The 16,366-nt window shown below is 47.1% G+C and overlaps 1 protein-coding gene across 2 annotated transcripts in view; it reads right to left on the bottom strand.

The window, feature by feature from the left end:
• Window positions 1-16,366, bottom strand: part of SLC24A4 (solute carrier family 24 member 4) — a 195,910-nt gene that overhangs the window by 62,610 nt on the left and 116,934 nt on the right. For both annotated transcript variants that reach the window (XM_005222242.5, NM_001193088.2), the window contains exon 3: window positions 2,032-2,108. In XM_005222242.5, the coding sequence (XP_005222299.1) occupies window positions 2,032-2,108 (77 nt within the window). The remainder of the gene's footprint in view (window positions 1-2,031; window positions 2,109-16,366) is intronic.

Genomic DNA, 16,366 nt, shown 5'->3' with positions numbered 1-16,366 from the left:
TCAGTCGGTCAGTTGTGTCCGACTCTTTGCGACCCCATAGACTGTAGCCCTCCAGGCTCCTCTGTCCATGGAATTTTCCAAGCAAGAATACTAGAGTAGGTTTCCATTCCCTACTCCAGGGGATCTTCCTGACCCAAGGGTCGAATCCATGTCTCTTGTGCCTCCTGCATAGGCAGGTGAATTCTTTACCAACCGAGCTATCAGGGAAGCCCACAGATAAAGTGGAAAATCTATCAACTGTGACCACAGCATCCAAGGCAAATGTGTGCTGGAGTCCAGGTGTGGCTATCCCTGAATTTGACTCATTATCATTTGGGGGGAAGCAAAAAGAAACAAATACCGGGGGTGTGGGGAACGTGGAGAGAGAGAGAGAGACAGGAGACACTGCTACAAATCTCAGGATCCCAACCTAAATTCATACCCTCAGAAATTCGCCCCTACAGCATTTCCCAGGCAAAGAGCCTCTGGTTCCCCTGACGTCTCAGAAACACTGGAGAGAAAAGGGGGCCAAGATGGCACTACTATTTCCTTCACTTGGGCGGGAAGTTCTGAGAAGCTTCTTAGTGCTACAGAAAAAACCTGGCTCCAAAGCTCAAGTTTTTTCTTGCTCTAAAGAAGGGCTCAGCAAAGTTTTTCTTAAAGTGTCTGATGAGTCTTTATAGGCCATACAGCCTGTCATAACTCTGCTGCTGTAGAAGAAGAGCAGCCATGGACATGAGGGTGGCTGCCTACCAATAAAACTTTATTTATAAACACAGGAAGTGGGCTGGATTTTGTTCTCCAGATGTAGTCGGGTAGTGCGTGCTCTAAAAGGGTTCCTGCAAAATTCCCGAGGACCTCTCAAGTTCAGGAAAAAAGGCTTTGACAAGACATTGGTGAGGCAGAGGGACAGATTGTGGGACTAACTGGTCAAATCCACATTCCCTCAGTGAATGGGGAGGGCAGGGGAAAGCCAGAGAAACTAGAAAGATAATAACTCCCTTTGAGAAATAATACACAAGACTGTCACTTGAAATTTGCCTACAATCTTCATGTTCATTAATGGTTTATCCCGTTAATTAAAACTTCACTCACCCCTTATTCTCAGGTGGCTACTATCTATGTGAGAATCCCAGCTTTCCCTTGCTTAATTGTCTCTTGCAAAGATGAATACTTGGTTGGGTTTAAATATAGAAGCAGATGGTGCTGAGCGGTCAGGGAACCACATCAGGAGGAACATTTGCTGTGGTAGATCCAAAGTAGAAAATTAAACCCTAAGCGCTTTCATTTCCCTGCATCAGACAACGAGGCTGGCAAACTTTTTCTACAAAGAGACAGACAGAAAATCTTTTTTGGCTTTGTGGATCCCAGAGTCTTTGTCACAACTACTCCGGTCAGCCAGTGAAGCAGAAAAGCAGCCACAGATGATATACAAATGAATGAGAATGGCTGTGTTCCAATAAAACTCCATTTATAAGTATGGGCAGTGGCTGTGGGCTGTAGTTCGCATGCAGAGAAGAGCAACTATTACCTATCATTTAGGTTTGAGCTCACTATGCCTTTTTGAACTGCTACTCGAACTCTGCCGCTGCTCACCAGGCTCATTTAATACTGAGGAAGTTTGAGAAGAAGAGCACCAAAGTCTCAAACCGCAGTTATGTCAGGACGGTAAAACGTGGGGCGGGGGAGGGGGTGGGGGTGGCTCCTGGAGAGCATTATCCCATTCCCTGTTATGTCTGAAGGATGTGACCCCTGTTCGCTTGTATTTACACATCTGGGGAAGAGATGCCGTCACTCCCGTTTTATAAAAAGCAGAAAAGGAGGCACAAGAAGACGTGAATCTTTGTCCTGGCTCTGGGGCCATTCACTGTGTGACACTGAGCAAGTCACTTCACATCCTTAAGACTTCATTTCTTTGCGGTTAAAACACGTCCAGGACCTGTTCTCAGAGGGCTCTTATAAGAACACGGTGAGATCTCTGACACCTTGTGCTCTGCAGACAGACTTCCCCTGCTGGAAACAGGGATGTCCCACCCCAAGAGGGCCACTTACACCAAGAATATGCAGCAGGACGGCCCCGTGCTGTCGCTCGTTGTTGGAGAACAGGTCTGTGGGGAACTCGTGAATTGCTGGAAGACAAGAGGACAGGGTAAGGTGTTAGTTATCAAGGAGTGTCCCTAGGGCTTGGCCATGGAACTGTGGAGGCCCGGTGTTGGGCCTGGGGAGAGGCTGGCTATTTCTCCTCTGTTTGTGGCAGATCTGAGCTCTTAGGAAAACACTGCTGGATATAGATTATCCAGATATTCTAGTACTTTAGAGTTGACCATGGTTTGTATATCCCTTGCAATTAAAAAAAGAGAGCATGAAACACATCACAACCACTAGGATGGCTATAAACAAAAAGACAGATAAAAACTAGTGTTGGCAAGGAGGCTGGAGCCCTCATACATTACTAGTAGGGATGTAAAACAGTGCAGTCACTTTGGAAAACAGTCTAGCAGTTCCTAAAAAGATTAAACAGAGGCTTTGACCTGCAATTTTACTCCCAAGTATCTTCCCAGGGGAAATGGAAAACATACATTCACACAAAACCTGTACATGAATGTTCATAGTGGTATTATTCATAATAACCAAAATGCAGAAACAAGCCAAACATCTACCAACTGATGAGAGGATAAAGCATGATACATCCATACAAATGGAATATTATTTGGTGATAAAAAGAAGTACTGATACATGTTACAACATGGAGGATGCTTGAAAACATTTTGCTAAGTGAAAGAATTGTAAGAAGTCAGTCACAAGACTACTTATTGTATGATTCCATTAATATAAAATGTCCAGAAGAGGCCAATCTATAAAGATGGAGATAGATTAATGGTTGCCCAAGGCTGGAGGGTATGGTGTTTGGGGGATGACAGCTAAGAGGTACTGCATTTCTTTCTGGGGTGATGTTTGCAGCGATGCTTGCCCAATTCTAAATATGAAGAGCCACTGAATTCTGTGTTTTAAACAGATGACCTATATAGTATGTGAATTATATCTCAATAAAGTTGTGACCCCAGGTGGTATTAGTGGTAAAGAACCCGCCTGCCAATGCAGGAGACTGAAGAAACTCAGGTTCAATCCCTGGGTCCAGAAGATCCCCTGGAGGAAATGGCAACCTATTCAATATTCTCGCCTGGAGAATCCCATGGATGGAGGAGCCTGGCAGGTTACAGTCCATAGGGTCGCAAAGAGTTGGCCACAACTGAAGCGACTTGGCACAAAGTTGTTACCAAAAAAAGCATTAAAAAATCGAAAGATGCCAAAGAGGAAAATCAGGGGATGGTTCCTCATTCTGTCAAAGGATTCTGATCACATTCTTACCAGAGAGCTTTCCAACTGGCTTCAACGCACACGCAGATCTGTTATGAACACAATCCCCACCAAGAGTCTTGCTGAGGCTGGAGACAGTTGTCTTGCTCTGAGCGGGCTGTGAGTTCACATGGCCAAGTTCGGGTCTTAGCTCTAATATTTACAGGCTGGGTCAACAGGGACACGTTCCTTAACTTCCTTGTGCCTCAGTTTCTTCATTGGTAAAATGGTGAGATTAACTTTAATAACATGGCTTAAAGTGTTTCAAGCTCATGGTGAGCTTCAAACCAGCACCCTCATCCCAGGATTCTAGAATTCTCTTCCCTCACCACTGTCAAGTCAGAGCTGAGAAGCAGCTCCAGGAAGAGAGGCTGGAGTCGCTTCAGAGCTCAGGGACAGATGGCCTCTTTGCAAAGACCTTCCGGTCTAGACCCGTCAGCCCCTTCTCCCACCTTCTCCTCCCACCCACAGCGCATCTGTCACTCCTGGTGGGGAAGTGGAGATCCCAGAGAGGTCAAGTGATGCTGTCAGGGATGGGGATGGCACTGTGGGCACCAGGAAAATCTGTCCTCTGCTGAGCACTCATTCAGCAGAACCACACAGAGCAGGGAAGATGGTCCACGGGAGGCGAGGCTCCAGGTCAGCCCTGGAAGGGGAGCTGAAGCCAAGCTGGAACAAGGGAGGAGGCAGGGCTACGAGCACCCTTGTCTCCTGATCTCTCAGGCCCACCCCAGTGCCAGGTACGCTTCCACCAGTATAGGCAGCATCTCAGGTCACTGAGCGCCATGTCATGCACCTTTCTCTGGCCCCAAGAATGCCCCGTGGGGTGGGTACCATGTGCTCTGGGCTCACAGCATTCTGGACTGTAGGGGGAGCCCCGTGAGGCAGGGAGCCCTCTGCTCTGGGAATCAAACACTCAGGAAGCAGGTTCTGTCTCTGACGTGCCCAAGTGGTCTGAACAACTCATTTGCTTCTTGGCCTCAAAATGCTCACCTGTAATGGAGGAATAACTGTTTCTCATCATCCAGTCAATCCTAAAGGAAATCAACCCTGAATATTCATTGGAAGGACTGATGCTGAAGCTAAAGTTCCAATACTTTGGCCACCTGATGCAAAAAGTTGACTTGTTGGAAAAGACCCTGATGCTGGGAAAGATTGAAGGCAGGAGGAGAAGGGGGCGGCAGAGAATGAGATGGTTGGATGGCATCACCGACTCAATGGACATGAGTTTGAGCAAGCTCCGGGGAAGCCTGGCGTGCTTCAGTCTATGGGATCACAAAGAGTTGGACATGACTTAGCGACTGAAAAACAACCGTCCCCAATGGGTGACCAACAGGTAAGTATCCTTCAATGTCATTTCTGCAGGTTCTCCATCAGACACTGCCACATCCCCATATCCTCATCACTGGTCCTCATCGAATACTGGAAGCTTCTGGAAGGCATTAATCCACACTGTCCTGGCACACAGTAGGTTCTCAATAGACCTTAACAGTCAATTGAAAATGCTAAAATATTTGGTTGGCCAAAAAGTTCATTCAGGTGTTTCCATACCATGTTTCTGGTATGTTTGGGTTTCTGGAAAAACCCAAATGAACTTTTTGGCCAACCCTATATTAACAAAAAGGGCTTCCCTCAAAGCTCAGTTGGTAAAGAATTCACCTGTAATGCAGAAGACCCCGGTTCAATTCCTGGGTTGGGAAGATCCACTGGAGAAGGAATAGGCTACCCATTCCAGTACTTTGGCCACCTCATGCAAAGAGTTGACTCACTGGAAAAGACTCTGATGCTGGGAGGGATTGGGGGCAGGAGGAGAAGGGGACGACAGAAGATGAGATGGCTGGATGGCATCACTGACTCGATGGACGTGAGTCTGAGTGAACTCCGGGAGTTGATGAGGGACAGGGAGGCTTGGCATGCTGCGATTCATGGGGTCGCAAAGAGTCGGACACGACTGAGCGACTGATCTGATCTGATCCAGTATTCTGGCCTGGAGAATTCCATGGACTGTGTAATCCATGGGGTCGCAAGGAGTCAGACACAACTGAGCGACTTTCACATATTAACAAAAATGACAATGTACATCATCTCATCCTGTTAGAATGCTTTCATTACTCTTGCAAGACTCTTAAATACCTAGAATGATACCTCTTCTGGTTCAGAGTCGACACTCAATAAATGCTTATAAGTGCATGCTCAGTTGCTCACTTGTGTCCAACTCTTTGCGACCCCATGTACTGTAGCCCACCAGGTTCCTCTGTCTATGGAATTCCCCAGGCAAGAATATTAGAGTGGGTTGCCATTTCCTTCTCCAGGGGGCCTTCCCAACCCAGGGATCGAACCCATGTCTCCTGCATTGCAGGCGGATTGTTTACCCACTGAGCCACCTAGGCAGCCCCAAATGCTTATTATAAACTTCCAGGATAAAAGTCCCTCCTCTGTGAATATAATTTGGCTCTAAAAGTGATGGGTTTTCCTTTAAAACAGAAAAAAAAATCTGCTTTTTAAGATAAGTCTCCCAATAAAACCCAGAAAACATTATTAGCTCCCCTAGACATTCAGAAAATGTTCCCACTTTAAAACAAGCAGCATTTAATGAAATATAGATTCTTTCACTTTTTTCCCCTGTAATCAAACTTCTTTAATAGAATTGCTGCTGTCAGTTCAAGGGCAGGAGTCTGCTTCAAGGCTCAGCTCAGAGATGGAGAATTATAGAGGGAATAACTTGGCATTCTTGTGTCCAGGATCTTGTTTCCAGGAGAAATGGAACTGTCTGGGATATAAGGGCAGATCAAACAGACATTTCTGCCATGAAAATGAGTCAGTTTTTGATTCTCCAAACCAATGATTTGTGAGCTGGTGATTTATCGAATCCTGGGCACTCTTTGAGAATTAGAAACAAGTAAGGTTGCCTTTCTGCTATAAGGACATATCGTCTGGGCTCCAGTGGGGAGGGGGATGTGGGTTATAAATGACCTTGTCCTTGGTGAGAAATGGCTTCTACTGGTTCAGCTGCAGCACCGTGCTCTGTGACCCCGTGCATATGCTGGAGGGCTGTGGAGGGGAGCAAATGCCATCATGGCCTGAGTTCTGCCAGCAGAGACAGAGTAACCGGCAGAGCCACCAGCTGCTCATGACCCATCACCCTCTGTACCTACCCAAGTCTTCTGGACACACCCCGAGCCCATGAGGTAGGCGCCACAGCCACAAATGTCCCTGTTTTCCAAATAAGACTCAGCAGGGAAATGATCTGTTCAGGGACCACATAAGCCAGGACTTAGCATGGAGACCCTCTAACACAGATGGAAATCATGCAGTACCAGGACATGGAGACTTGACTTGGGTCCTGATTCAACTACCCATCAGCTTGTGGAACCCTGGGCAAGTCATTTAACCTCTCTGTCCTTTCCATTTCTTCTGTGGCAATCTGCTACCACACAAGGGGGTGAAATAGTCATTGCTACTGTGTGCGGCATGCCCTGGCATGGATATCAAAGGCTACAAGCAGGGATATGGTCACCCTGCCCTCCCCAGTTGGCAGCTGGTAACTGGGACCCATCCACTCCCCAATTCAAGAATCAAATCCTCTAGAAACTGGCATATGGGGGAGGGGGGAAGTGTACGGCCAGAGAGCCAATGTATTAATAGCAGGAACTCCATCCCTCCCACCTTTGTCATCAACAGCAACAATTTTCAACTGCAGGCAGCCTATGCAGCTGCTCAGGGCTTTGTCTCCAGAAGTAGATAACTTGCAGATTTCAGGGAGTGCCTCTGCCCTTTGTTACCTCTATGACCTTGGGAAGGTGTTGAACACCTCCTGGCTGTGACCTCATCTCTAAGTGGGGATGCTACAGACCCTGCCTGCCAGGCTGCAGTAAAGATTAAGTGATACAGATAATGTATGCACGGCACTTAGCCCAGCTAGGCTGCCATCACTCTGAGGATCACTGATGGACAGACTCCTCTCTCCACACCAGGTCAGTCCCCGCTGATCCAGAGGACGAGCCTTGGCTTGTGAAAATCAAAGAGAAGACAAAGCCAGCTTAGTGGGGCAAAGGGTGAGCATGATTAGACCGGCCACATTAGGATCTGAATGCAGGTGCAGTTTAATCCCAACTTCCTGAGAAAACCTTCTTCTCCTCTCTCGGGCTTGCTGGGATCATGAGCCCCCGGCCATGTTCAAGGGCAGGACGCCTGCATGTCTGAGAGGGAGCTGCGCCTGCCCTACCTGATCAAATCCCCACCAGGGAGAAGGGAGGAATCAACAGGGCACACACAAGCGGCTTTTGAGGTCACGCCTAAGCCTTTAAGCTGCAGAAATCTGGGGGTGGTGGGTGTGGGGAGGGGGAAGAGATGTGTCTGCAGGTGGAGTGGAGCTCAGAACACTGAAGATGATTCCAGCACCGTCCACACTGCAGGGTGGGGGTGGAGGAGCTGCCAGCGACCCAGCAGCTACTCCCAACCCCTCTCTTAGACTTCTTTCTGTGGACCTCAGCGCCCATAATCGGTTTCTCCATCACTTTTGGTTTTGGACACCCCCTCCACTGTGTGCAGGGGTGGTGGTGGGGACTAGGGCAAGAGGTCTTTCCTGTCAGTTGCCTTCCTAAACACTAGAGCTTTACGCAGGCTTCCCAGGTGGCGCTAGTGGTAAAGACCCTGCCTGACAATGCAGGAGACATAGGCGACTCGGGTTCAGTCCCTGGGTCAGGAAGATCCCCTGGAGGAGGGCATGAAAACCCACTCCAGTATTCTTGTCTGGAGAATCCCATGGATAGAGGAGCCTGGCAGGCTACAGTTCACAGGGTTGCAAAAAATTGGACATGACTGAAGCTGAAGAATTGATGCTTTTGAACTGTGGTGTTGGAGAAGACTCTTGAGAGTCCCTTGGACTGCAAGGAGATCCAACCCATCCACTCTAAAGGAGATCAGCCCTGGGTGTTCTTTGGAAGGAATGATGCTAAAGCTGAAACTCCAGTACTTTGGCCACCTCATGCGAAGAGTTGACTCATTGGAAAAGACTCTGATGCTGGGAGGGATTGGGGGCAGGAGGAGAAGGGGACGACAGAGGATGAGATGGCTGGATGGCATCACCGACTCGATGGATGTGAGTTTGAGTGAACTCCAGGAGTTGGTGATGGATAGGGAGGCCTGGCGTGCTGCGATTCATGGGGTTGCAGAGTCAGACACAACTAAGCGACTGAACTGAACTGAACTGAAGCAACTTAGCATGCCTGCAAACATTGGAGGGAAAACCATAAGGCCCAAGGGGACATCTGCCATCCCTTCCCCACCAAAAGCTACCAAGTTCTTGAACACAAACCAGACCCCTAGGGCACAGCTGACCTTTTTTGTTGACACCCATAGTTAGATGGGTGATGCCATTATATTTCAGAAACCCTGAATTCATGTTGCCCTTTCAAAACTCTATACTTTGGCTGACATTGCTGCTAGCTGCAAAATGTATGAATTTGTTTAACAAGTATTTACTGAGCCCTCACATGGCAGGCATTGGACTCTCTGGGAGCAGGCGGATGAGGTCCTGATGTATCTACGAGCATCCTCAGGCCTGGCCGCTCCTCACCTTGGAGGGCGATGGGACTTCTGGAGAAAGCCAAAGCTACTCAGAAAGTGACTGATTAGCAGGATGGCAAATACCCTGATCCTGAATGAGTACAAGTCAATACATGCTTCTTGACAGTTGACTACACGTCAGGCACCAGGCTAAGTGCTGAGCCTTGAGGATGGGCTCTTAAGGGGCTGGTGGGAACTGGACAAGTGAACATAGGATTTTACAAGTGAATGGTAAAGCTTGCTGTGATAGTGAGGCATGGGGAAGCCAGGGGTCACCGACCTGCGGGAGGTGGGAAGGGCAGCAAGCCTGTGGAGGGAGTGATGCCCACGTCAAGTTTCTCTTTTTTAGACCAGAGGATAAGTGCTTTAGAATGTTGTGTTAGTTTCTGCTGTGCAATGAAGTGAATAAGCTATATGTATACCGATATCCCTTCTCTCTTGAGCCTTCCCCCGTCCCCTCCCCATCCCATCCCTCTAGGTCATCACAGAGCACCGAGCTGAGCTCCCTGTGCTTCCCACAGCTACCTATTTTACACATGGTGTGCATATGTCAACGCCACCCTCTCAGTTCATCCCACCCTCTCCTTCCCCCACTGTGTCCACAAGTCTGTGTTTTACATCTGCATCTTTACTCCTCCCCTGCAAATAGGTTCATCAGCTCCATTTTCCCAGATTCCATATATATGCATTAGTGTATGATATTTGTTTTTCTGACTTACTTCACTCTATGACAGGTTCTAGATTCATCCACATCACTACAGCTGACTCAGTCTTCTTCCTTTTTATGCCTGAGTAATATTCCATCATATATATATGTACCCCAATTTCTTTATCCATTCATCTGTTGATGGACATTTAGGTTATTTCCATGTCCTGGCTACTGTAAAAAGTGCTGCAATGAACACTGGGTACATGTGTCTTTTTGAATTATGGTTTTCTCTGGAGTCAAATTTTGAAGTCTGTGTTACTGACCTCCCAAGTTCTTTAATCTGCCATGTCAAGTCCTGAGAAGATCATTATTTCTGTTTTGTTGATGAGGAAATTGAGGCTCTGAGAAGCTACAGGAGTCACCTGCAGTTGTAAAATCACTGTTTGACACAGGAGAGAGAAAAACCCAGGCTGGGGGCCCAACAGATGCCAGTCTATTTTCACCTAAACATTTTACCCACATCTCAGAACTGAGGTCTCCTTTAACCAAGGACCAGACTCCGTACTTCTGGAAGCTCCGCGGGCCATGGGAAGAAGTCATGCTCTCAGGGAACTCTGTTCAGGGTTGCTGCTAAGTCACTGCTCCTAAGTTGCTTCAGTCGTGTCTGACTCTGTGCCACCCCATAGACAGCAGCCCACCAGGCTCCCCCATCCCTGGGATTCTCCAGCAAGACTACTGGAGTGGGGTGCCACTGCCAGGCTATTTTCACCTAAGCATTTTACCCACATCTCAGAACTGAGGTCTCCTTTAACCAAGGACCAGACTCCGTACTTCTGGAAGCTCCGCGGGCCATGGGAAGAAGTCATGCTCTCAGGGAACTCTGTTCAGGGTTGCTGCTAAGTCACTGCTCCTAAGTTGCTTCAGTCGTGTCTGACTCTGTGCCACCCCATAGACAGCAGCCCACCAGGCTCCCCCATCCCTGGGATTCTCCAGCAAGACTACTGGAGTGGGGTGCCACTGCCAGGCTATTTTCACCTAAGCATTTTACCCACATCTCAGAACTGAGGTCTCCTTTAACCAAGGACCAGACTCCATACTTCTGGAAGCTCCGTGGGCCATGGGAAGAAGTCGTGCTCTCAGGGAACTCTGTTCAGGGTTAGGGCAGCCTGAATGGGAGGGGAGTATGAGGGAGAAGGGATACGTGTACATGTACAGTTGAGTCCCTTTGCTGTGCACCCAAAACTATCACAACATTGTTAATTGACTACACTCCAATATAAAATAAAAAGTTAAAAAAAACACAAAAACAAAAAGAAGTTATGCTCTTGAAAAGAGAAATGCATATCGTCTGTCTTAGGTCAATTCCACTTAGAGCCCAGGGCCCACCCATACCAAGGTCTAGCCTGTTAGTCCATGGATCCGGGGGAAACCTATCATTCATCTTCCTTGACTTCCTTGAAACATTCAGTAAAACTGACCACTTCCTATATGTGTGAATGAACACATATATGAAGGTGTGAATGAATATATATGTTATCTACCTACCCATCCATCCATCTATCTTACACCCAGTAAAATTCATTCATTGGGATGTGCACTTCTATGCATCCTCAGGTCTCTGAGACAGAAGAGTTCCATCACCCTCAAATTCCCTTGTATGGCATTTTTATAGTCAAGCCCTCTCCAAGCCTCTTCTAAAATGTCATATCAATGGAATCAGGGAATATAGTCTTTTGGGTCTGGCTTCTTTCATTTAACAAAATGCACTCAGAGTCACCCACACAGTTGTATGACTCCGCCTTTCTGCAACATTCTCGCTTAGTTTCTTTGACCCCACGCTGTCTTCACATGCACACAATCCTTTAGAGGGTCCCTTCCTCTGTGGGATGCCAAATGCTGGGGTTCTAGGGGCTTTGTCTTGAGCCCTCTACTCACCAGGTGACCTGGCTTTGACTTTCTGATCTCTGTAGACTTCTTCCAGATCTGTCTTTCCTGAGCTCAAGACCTAACATACCCAGCTGGCAACTGCACATCTCTCCCTGGTCACCTTATAAATACATTAAACCTGTCCCCAGTGAATGGCCCACCCTTCACACTAGTCTGGTGCCATCTTTGATGACCTCCTCCTCCCTCATGCCCTGCGATGGGTGGACAGGCCAGTTGGCACTCAGCATCCGTTTTGACTTCCTCCCATGAGCCTTCCCATCCAGGGCACTACGTATAGTGGTGCAAGCCATGCACTGCATAGTTACACATTCTAGTCCTGCTTCATATTCTGTGGAGCCTGGACAGCTTTGCAGCTAGGGTTCTGATTAAGAAGTATGTTCTGCCAATCTGGCAGATTCAGAGGACAGAAAAGAAGCAGACACACTTCCTCTGGTAACCAAAGGTTTGGAGACCCAAGTGTTGAATGGCTCTCCTGACAATAATACCTATACTTCCCTATTTGAACATATGATGTTCGTGAATTTGAATATTCCATTTCCAATTCCTGCTTCTTTGGCCCTTCCTGCAATTTGGTAAGAACCTAATTCCCTGAATTAAATTCCTTTCTGTTGAAAATGTTGAGAATGGTTCCTATTTCCTGCCCTAAAAGCTAATTTTGCCTTCTTTGGGCCAATTCTCCACAATCATACTTCCAAAACAGCTCTTGAGTCCATCAGCTTCCTCATCTCCATCACCTGCATCCTCTCTGGCTGGACCACCTCTGCCTCTTGCCTGACCTCCCCACATCCATTCTCAATGTGCTCCTTCAGGTTTTCTACACAGCAGTCAGACAAGCTTTTTCACATGCATCTATGACTTAGAACTCCTCCACGGTTTTCAACTCCTCTGTGAACAAATGTCCAGAACCCTCCCAAGGTCTTCAAGGCCCTGTGTGGTACAGCCCTGACAGTTTCATCAGTCTGCTCCCCTTTGGCTGCACTGGTCACATCTGTGAACTGCCAGGTCCCGGCACAAGTTATGTGTGTGTGTGTGTGTGTGTGTGTGTGTGTGTGCAAAGTCGCTTCAGTCATGTCCAACCTTTTGTGACCCCCATGTAAACCAAAGCCCACCAGGCTCCTCTGTCCATGGGATTCTCCAGGCAAGAAGACTGGAGTGGGTTGTCATGCACAAGGTAGGTATTCAGGAAACGCCTGCTGAGTCACGAGTATTTGGCCTTCCACTTCTCTTCTGATATGAACCCAGGAGCTGCTAGGATGGGCTCTGCCTGGAGGGATGACCAGAAGATGGTGTGGCTCACTGGTCTCCTTTCCCAGTTCCTGGCTTTCCAAACTGCTGCCTGGATGCTGAGCCATGATCCTTCCTGGTGGAGCGTGTTGGACAAAGATGTGCTTCCATAAGATGTTGATCTTTCTTAAACCTCCTAATTAGTGTATTCCCTTTTGGGAAGAGAAACTGTGAATTGAATTTTTCAAAAGGAAAAAAAATTGCCTCAAAACATGCCATTCTCTCTTCACTTTCTATCCTGGTTAAAAATAACCCCATATTCTAAGCCCTGACGTTTATGCTGAAACTATGAAAGCTAGACGGGCAGTCTGGGGAGTAACTGAAAGAGCTTCAAATTTCTATCATTCCAACTTCTGTGTTTTAGATATCACCCATGTGCCAGAAACCAAAAGCAAAAAAAAAGAAAAGGAAAGTCGTGATTCCCTCCAATGCTATGGTTTAAAATAATGTTGCAAAGAATTGCATATTTTTCAAGGACAACAGTTGAAATGGATAGGTTTTATAGCATCACTCCCATGTCCCAAACAGGAGTAAAAATAATTAGATTAAATCATTGGCTTAACTAGCATGAAAATGAGTCTAAAATCTGCTCTCTCATTTCAGTACATTCCGAAAGAGATTAAGCACCATGAAAAATAAAAATATGATTGGAAGGTCCAGTGGAAGTATTGTTCTCTCCAGGAGAAACCACTGTGGAATTTTATGGTTGGAAGAAGTTCCAGATGCCACGTGACCCAGCTGTTCTCCACTCAAGAGGGGACCTGGGCTTACCAAAATCACCTGAGAAACATTTTCTAAGCCATCCTTGCCATCTCCACCTCTCTCCCTGCCCTTATGCTGAGCATCCTTGTCCTGCCCACTGACAATGCCTTAACCTCCCATTTTCAAGGGAAGAGAGAACATGGATTTCCAGACAGGTCAAGAGCTTTCCTAGCATCACTGCTGGTTGGCAGCAGCAGGACAAAGAGCCCAAACATACAAACAGATACTGGCCAGGCCATACGGGACAACAAAACGTTGACTCATGTCCTCTGTAATAGCCAATCCAGGAAGCCCAACCATAAGCCACAGTGACTGGCCCACTAGCCAGAGTAATGGTCCAGATGGTCAAGACATGATCAGCGAGGGCCAGCCTCTCTACTGCTTGTCCTGATTTCCAACTCAATCCAACTGAATCCAACAAGAGCATTTTCCAGAAAGGCCAATAAAATATCTGAAGGGGATCAGTCATCAGACTCCTGTTCGTTACACAGCAACGCAACTCTGAACCGCTCACCAGTGGGCACCATGTAGCACTATTAAGTTATGAAAAAGACAGACAGCTTTTTCATAGGCACACTTTTCTTAGCATGACTTATTTCATGTATTAAACAAAAATAGCACGTTGTCTGATCAATATGCAGAAACAATTATTGTCTGGCTGTATATACAGAAACCAGAAGTTTGTGCCAAGTCCCAGGGACAGAGCTCTATATGGTGAGCCCTCATGGGATTGGGCCATGTTGACTGGAGGTCCCTGATGTAACCCTGGCACGTCCACTAGATCCTGGCACACAGGAGGTACCCAGATTCGTTTCCTAGGCTTTATGTATGAAAGTACCACACGTTAGGTGACCTAAAATGACAGCAATTTATTCCCCTGTGGTTCTGAAGGCTGGAAATGGGGAAAACCAAGGTGTGGATGGGTTGGTTCCTTCCAGAGACTCAGGGAAATGTATTTCTGACTCTCTTCTGGCTTCCAGTGACAGCCAGCAACCCCTGGAGTTCCTTGACTTATAGACACATCACTCCAGTCTCTGTTTCATCATCATACAGTTTCTCCTCTGGGTGTTTCTGTGTCTTCACATGGCCTTCTTGTAAGGGACCAGTCATTGGATTTAGGGCCTGCCCCCTATTCTGGGATGACCCCATCTTGACTAATTATATCTGCAAAGGCCCTATTTCCAAATGAGATCCCAGTCACAATGCTGGGCTTCCCTGGTGGCTCAGATGGTAAAGAATTCACCTGCAATGCAGGAGACCAGAGTTTGATCCCTGGGTTGGGAAGATCCCCTGGAGAATGGAATGGCTACCCACTCTAGTATTCTTGCCTGAGAAATCCCATGGACAGAGGAGCCTGGCAGGCTACAGTTCATGGAGTCTCAAAGAGTAGGACATGACTGAGTGACCAACACTTTCACAGATGCCAGGGTCTAGGACTTCGATACCTCTTTGAGGGGACACAGCTCAACACCATAATTGTTTTTATTATTTATTGACTTGATTAACCTTTATCTACAGAACACAGAAGACCACTCTGCATTAATGAGTTCTTAAGAACAATATAATAATGGTTGTTATTCAGTCTTTTATATGCTCCCAAACCATCTTATTCACATCTGCTGCCCCAAATGATTAATATGTCCCCCTCACTCTCCCAAGTGTACCAGTTTGATGATAAACTTTAGGGCTATTCTATTCGTTAGAAGTTAAGTGCCCTTTAGTAAATACTCATTATCAACTAGTCAAGAGAGTTCAAGTTAACCCCTGCCTATGTGCCAGGAAAGACTTCCACCATTTCCGACATAGACATTCAGTACATCCCCTTCCTAGACGTGCTAAATCGCTTCAGTCATGTCTGACTCTTTGTGACCCTATGGACTATAGCCATCCAGGCTCCTCTGTCCTTGGGATTTTCCAGGCAAGAATATTGGAGTGGGTTACCATTCCCTTCTCCAGGGGATCTTCCCAACCCAGGGATCAAACCCACGTCTCTTATATCTCCCGCATTGGCAGGCGGGTTCTTCACCACTAGGGTCATCTGGACAGGCTCAAGCAAATCCCTGGGGAAAGACAGATGCTGGAACCGTTTCTGGGCTCAGGACTTCCTCCTCTCCCAAGGACAAAGCTAAGGGAGGGTGAACAATTTGCAAAGAGAAAGTGTAATTCAGGCTCCCCCCGAGCCAGCAAGGGACTTGGAGGAAGGTTGGAATGGCCTCTCCTTTCACCTCTGACACACTCTGGTCCTGAGATCAGGGCCAAGCTATATGATAGAAGTGATGGTTAATTTTATGTGCCAACCTGGCTAGGCAATATATCTAATCATTTAATTAAGCATAAATATCTTAGGGGTTGCTGTGGAGGTATTTTGTAGATCAGTTCAGTTCAATTGCTCAGTCGTGTCTGACTCCTTGTAACCCCATGGACTGCAGCACACCAGGCCTCCCTGTCCAACACCAACTCCCGGAGTTTACTCAAACTCATGCCCATTGAGTCAGTGATACCATCCATCCATCTCATCCTCTGTCTTCCCCTTCTCTTCCCACCTTCAATCTTTCCCAGCATCAGGGTCTTTTCAAATGAGTCAGTTCTTTGCATCAGGTGGCCAAAGTATTGGAGTTTCAGCTTCAACATCAGTCCTTCCAATGAACACCCAGGACTGACCTCCTTTAGGATGGATTGGTTGGATCTTCTTGCAGTCCAAGGGACTCTCAAGAGTCTTCTCCAACACCATAGTTCAAAAGCATCAATTCCTTGGCACTCAGCTTTCTTTATAGTCCAACTTTCACATCCATACATGAATACTGGAAAAACCATAGTCTT

Source organism: Bos taurus, chromosome 21 (assembly GCF_002263795.3).
Source record: "Bos taurus isolate L1 Dominette 01449 registration number 42190680 breed Hereford chromosome 21, ARS-UCD2.0, whole genome shotgun sequence".
NCBI lineage: Eukaryota > Metazoa > Chordata > Mammalia > Artiodactyla > Bovidae > Bos > Bos taurus.
Note: the sequence above shows the minus strand (reverse complement) of the source record. Positions and strands in the feature narration are given on the sequence as shown.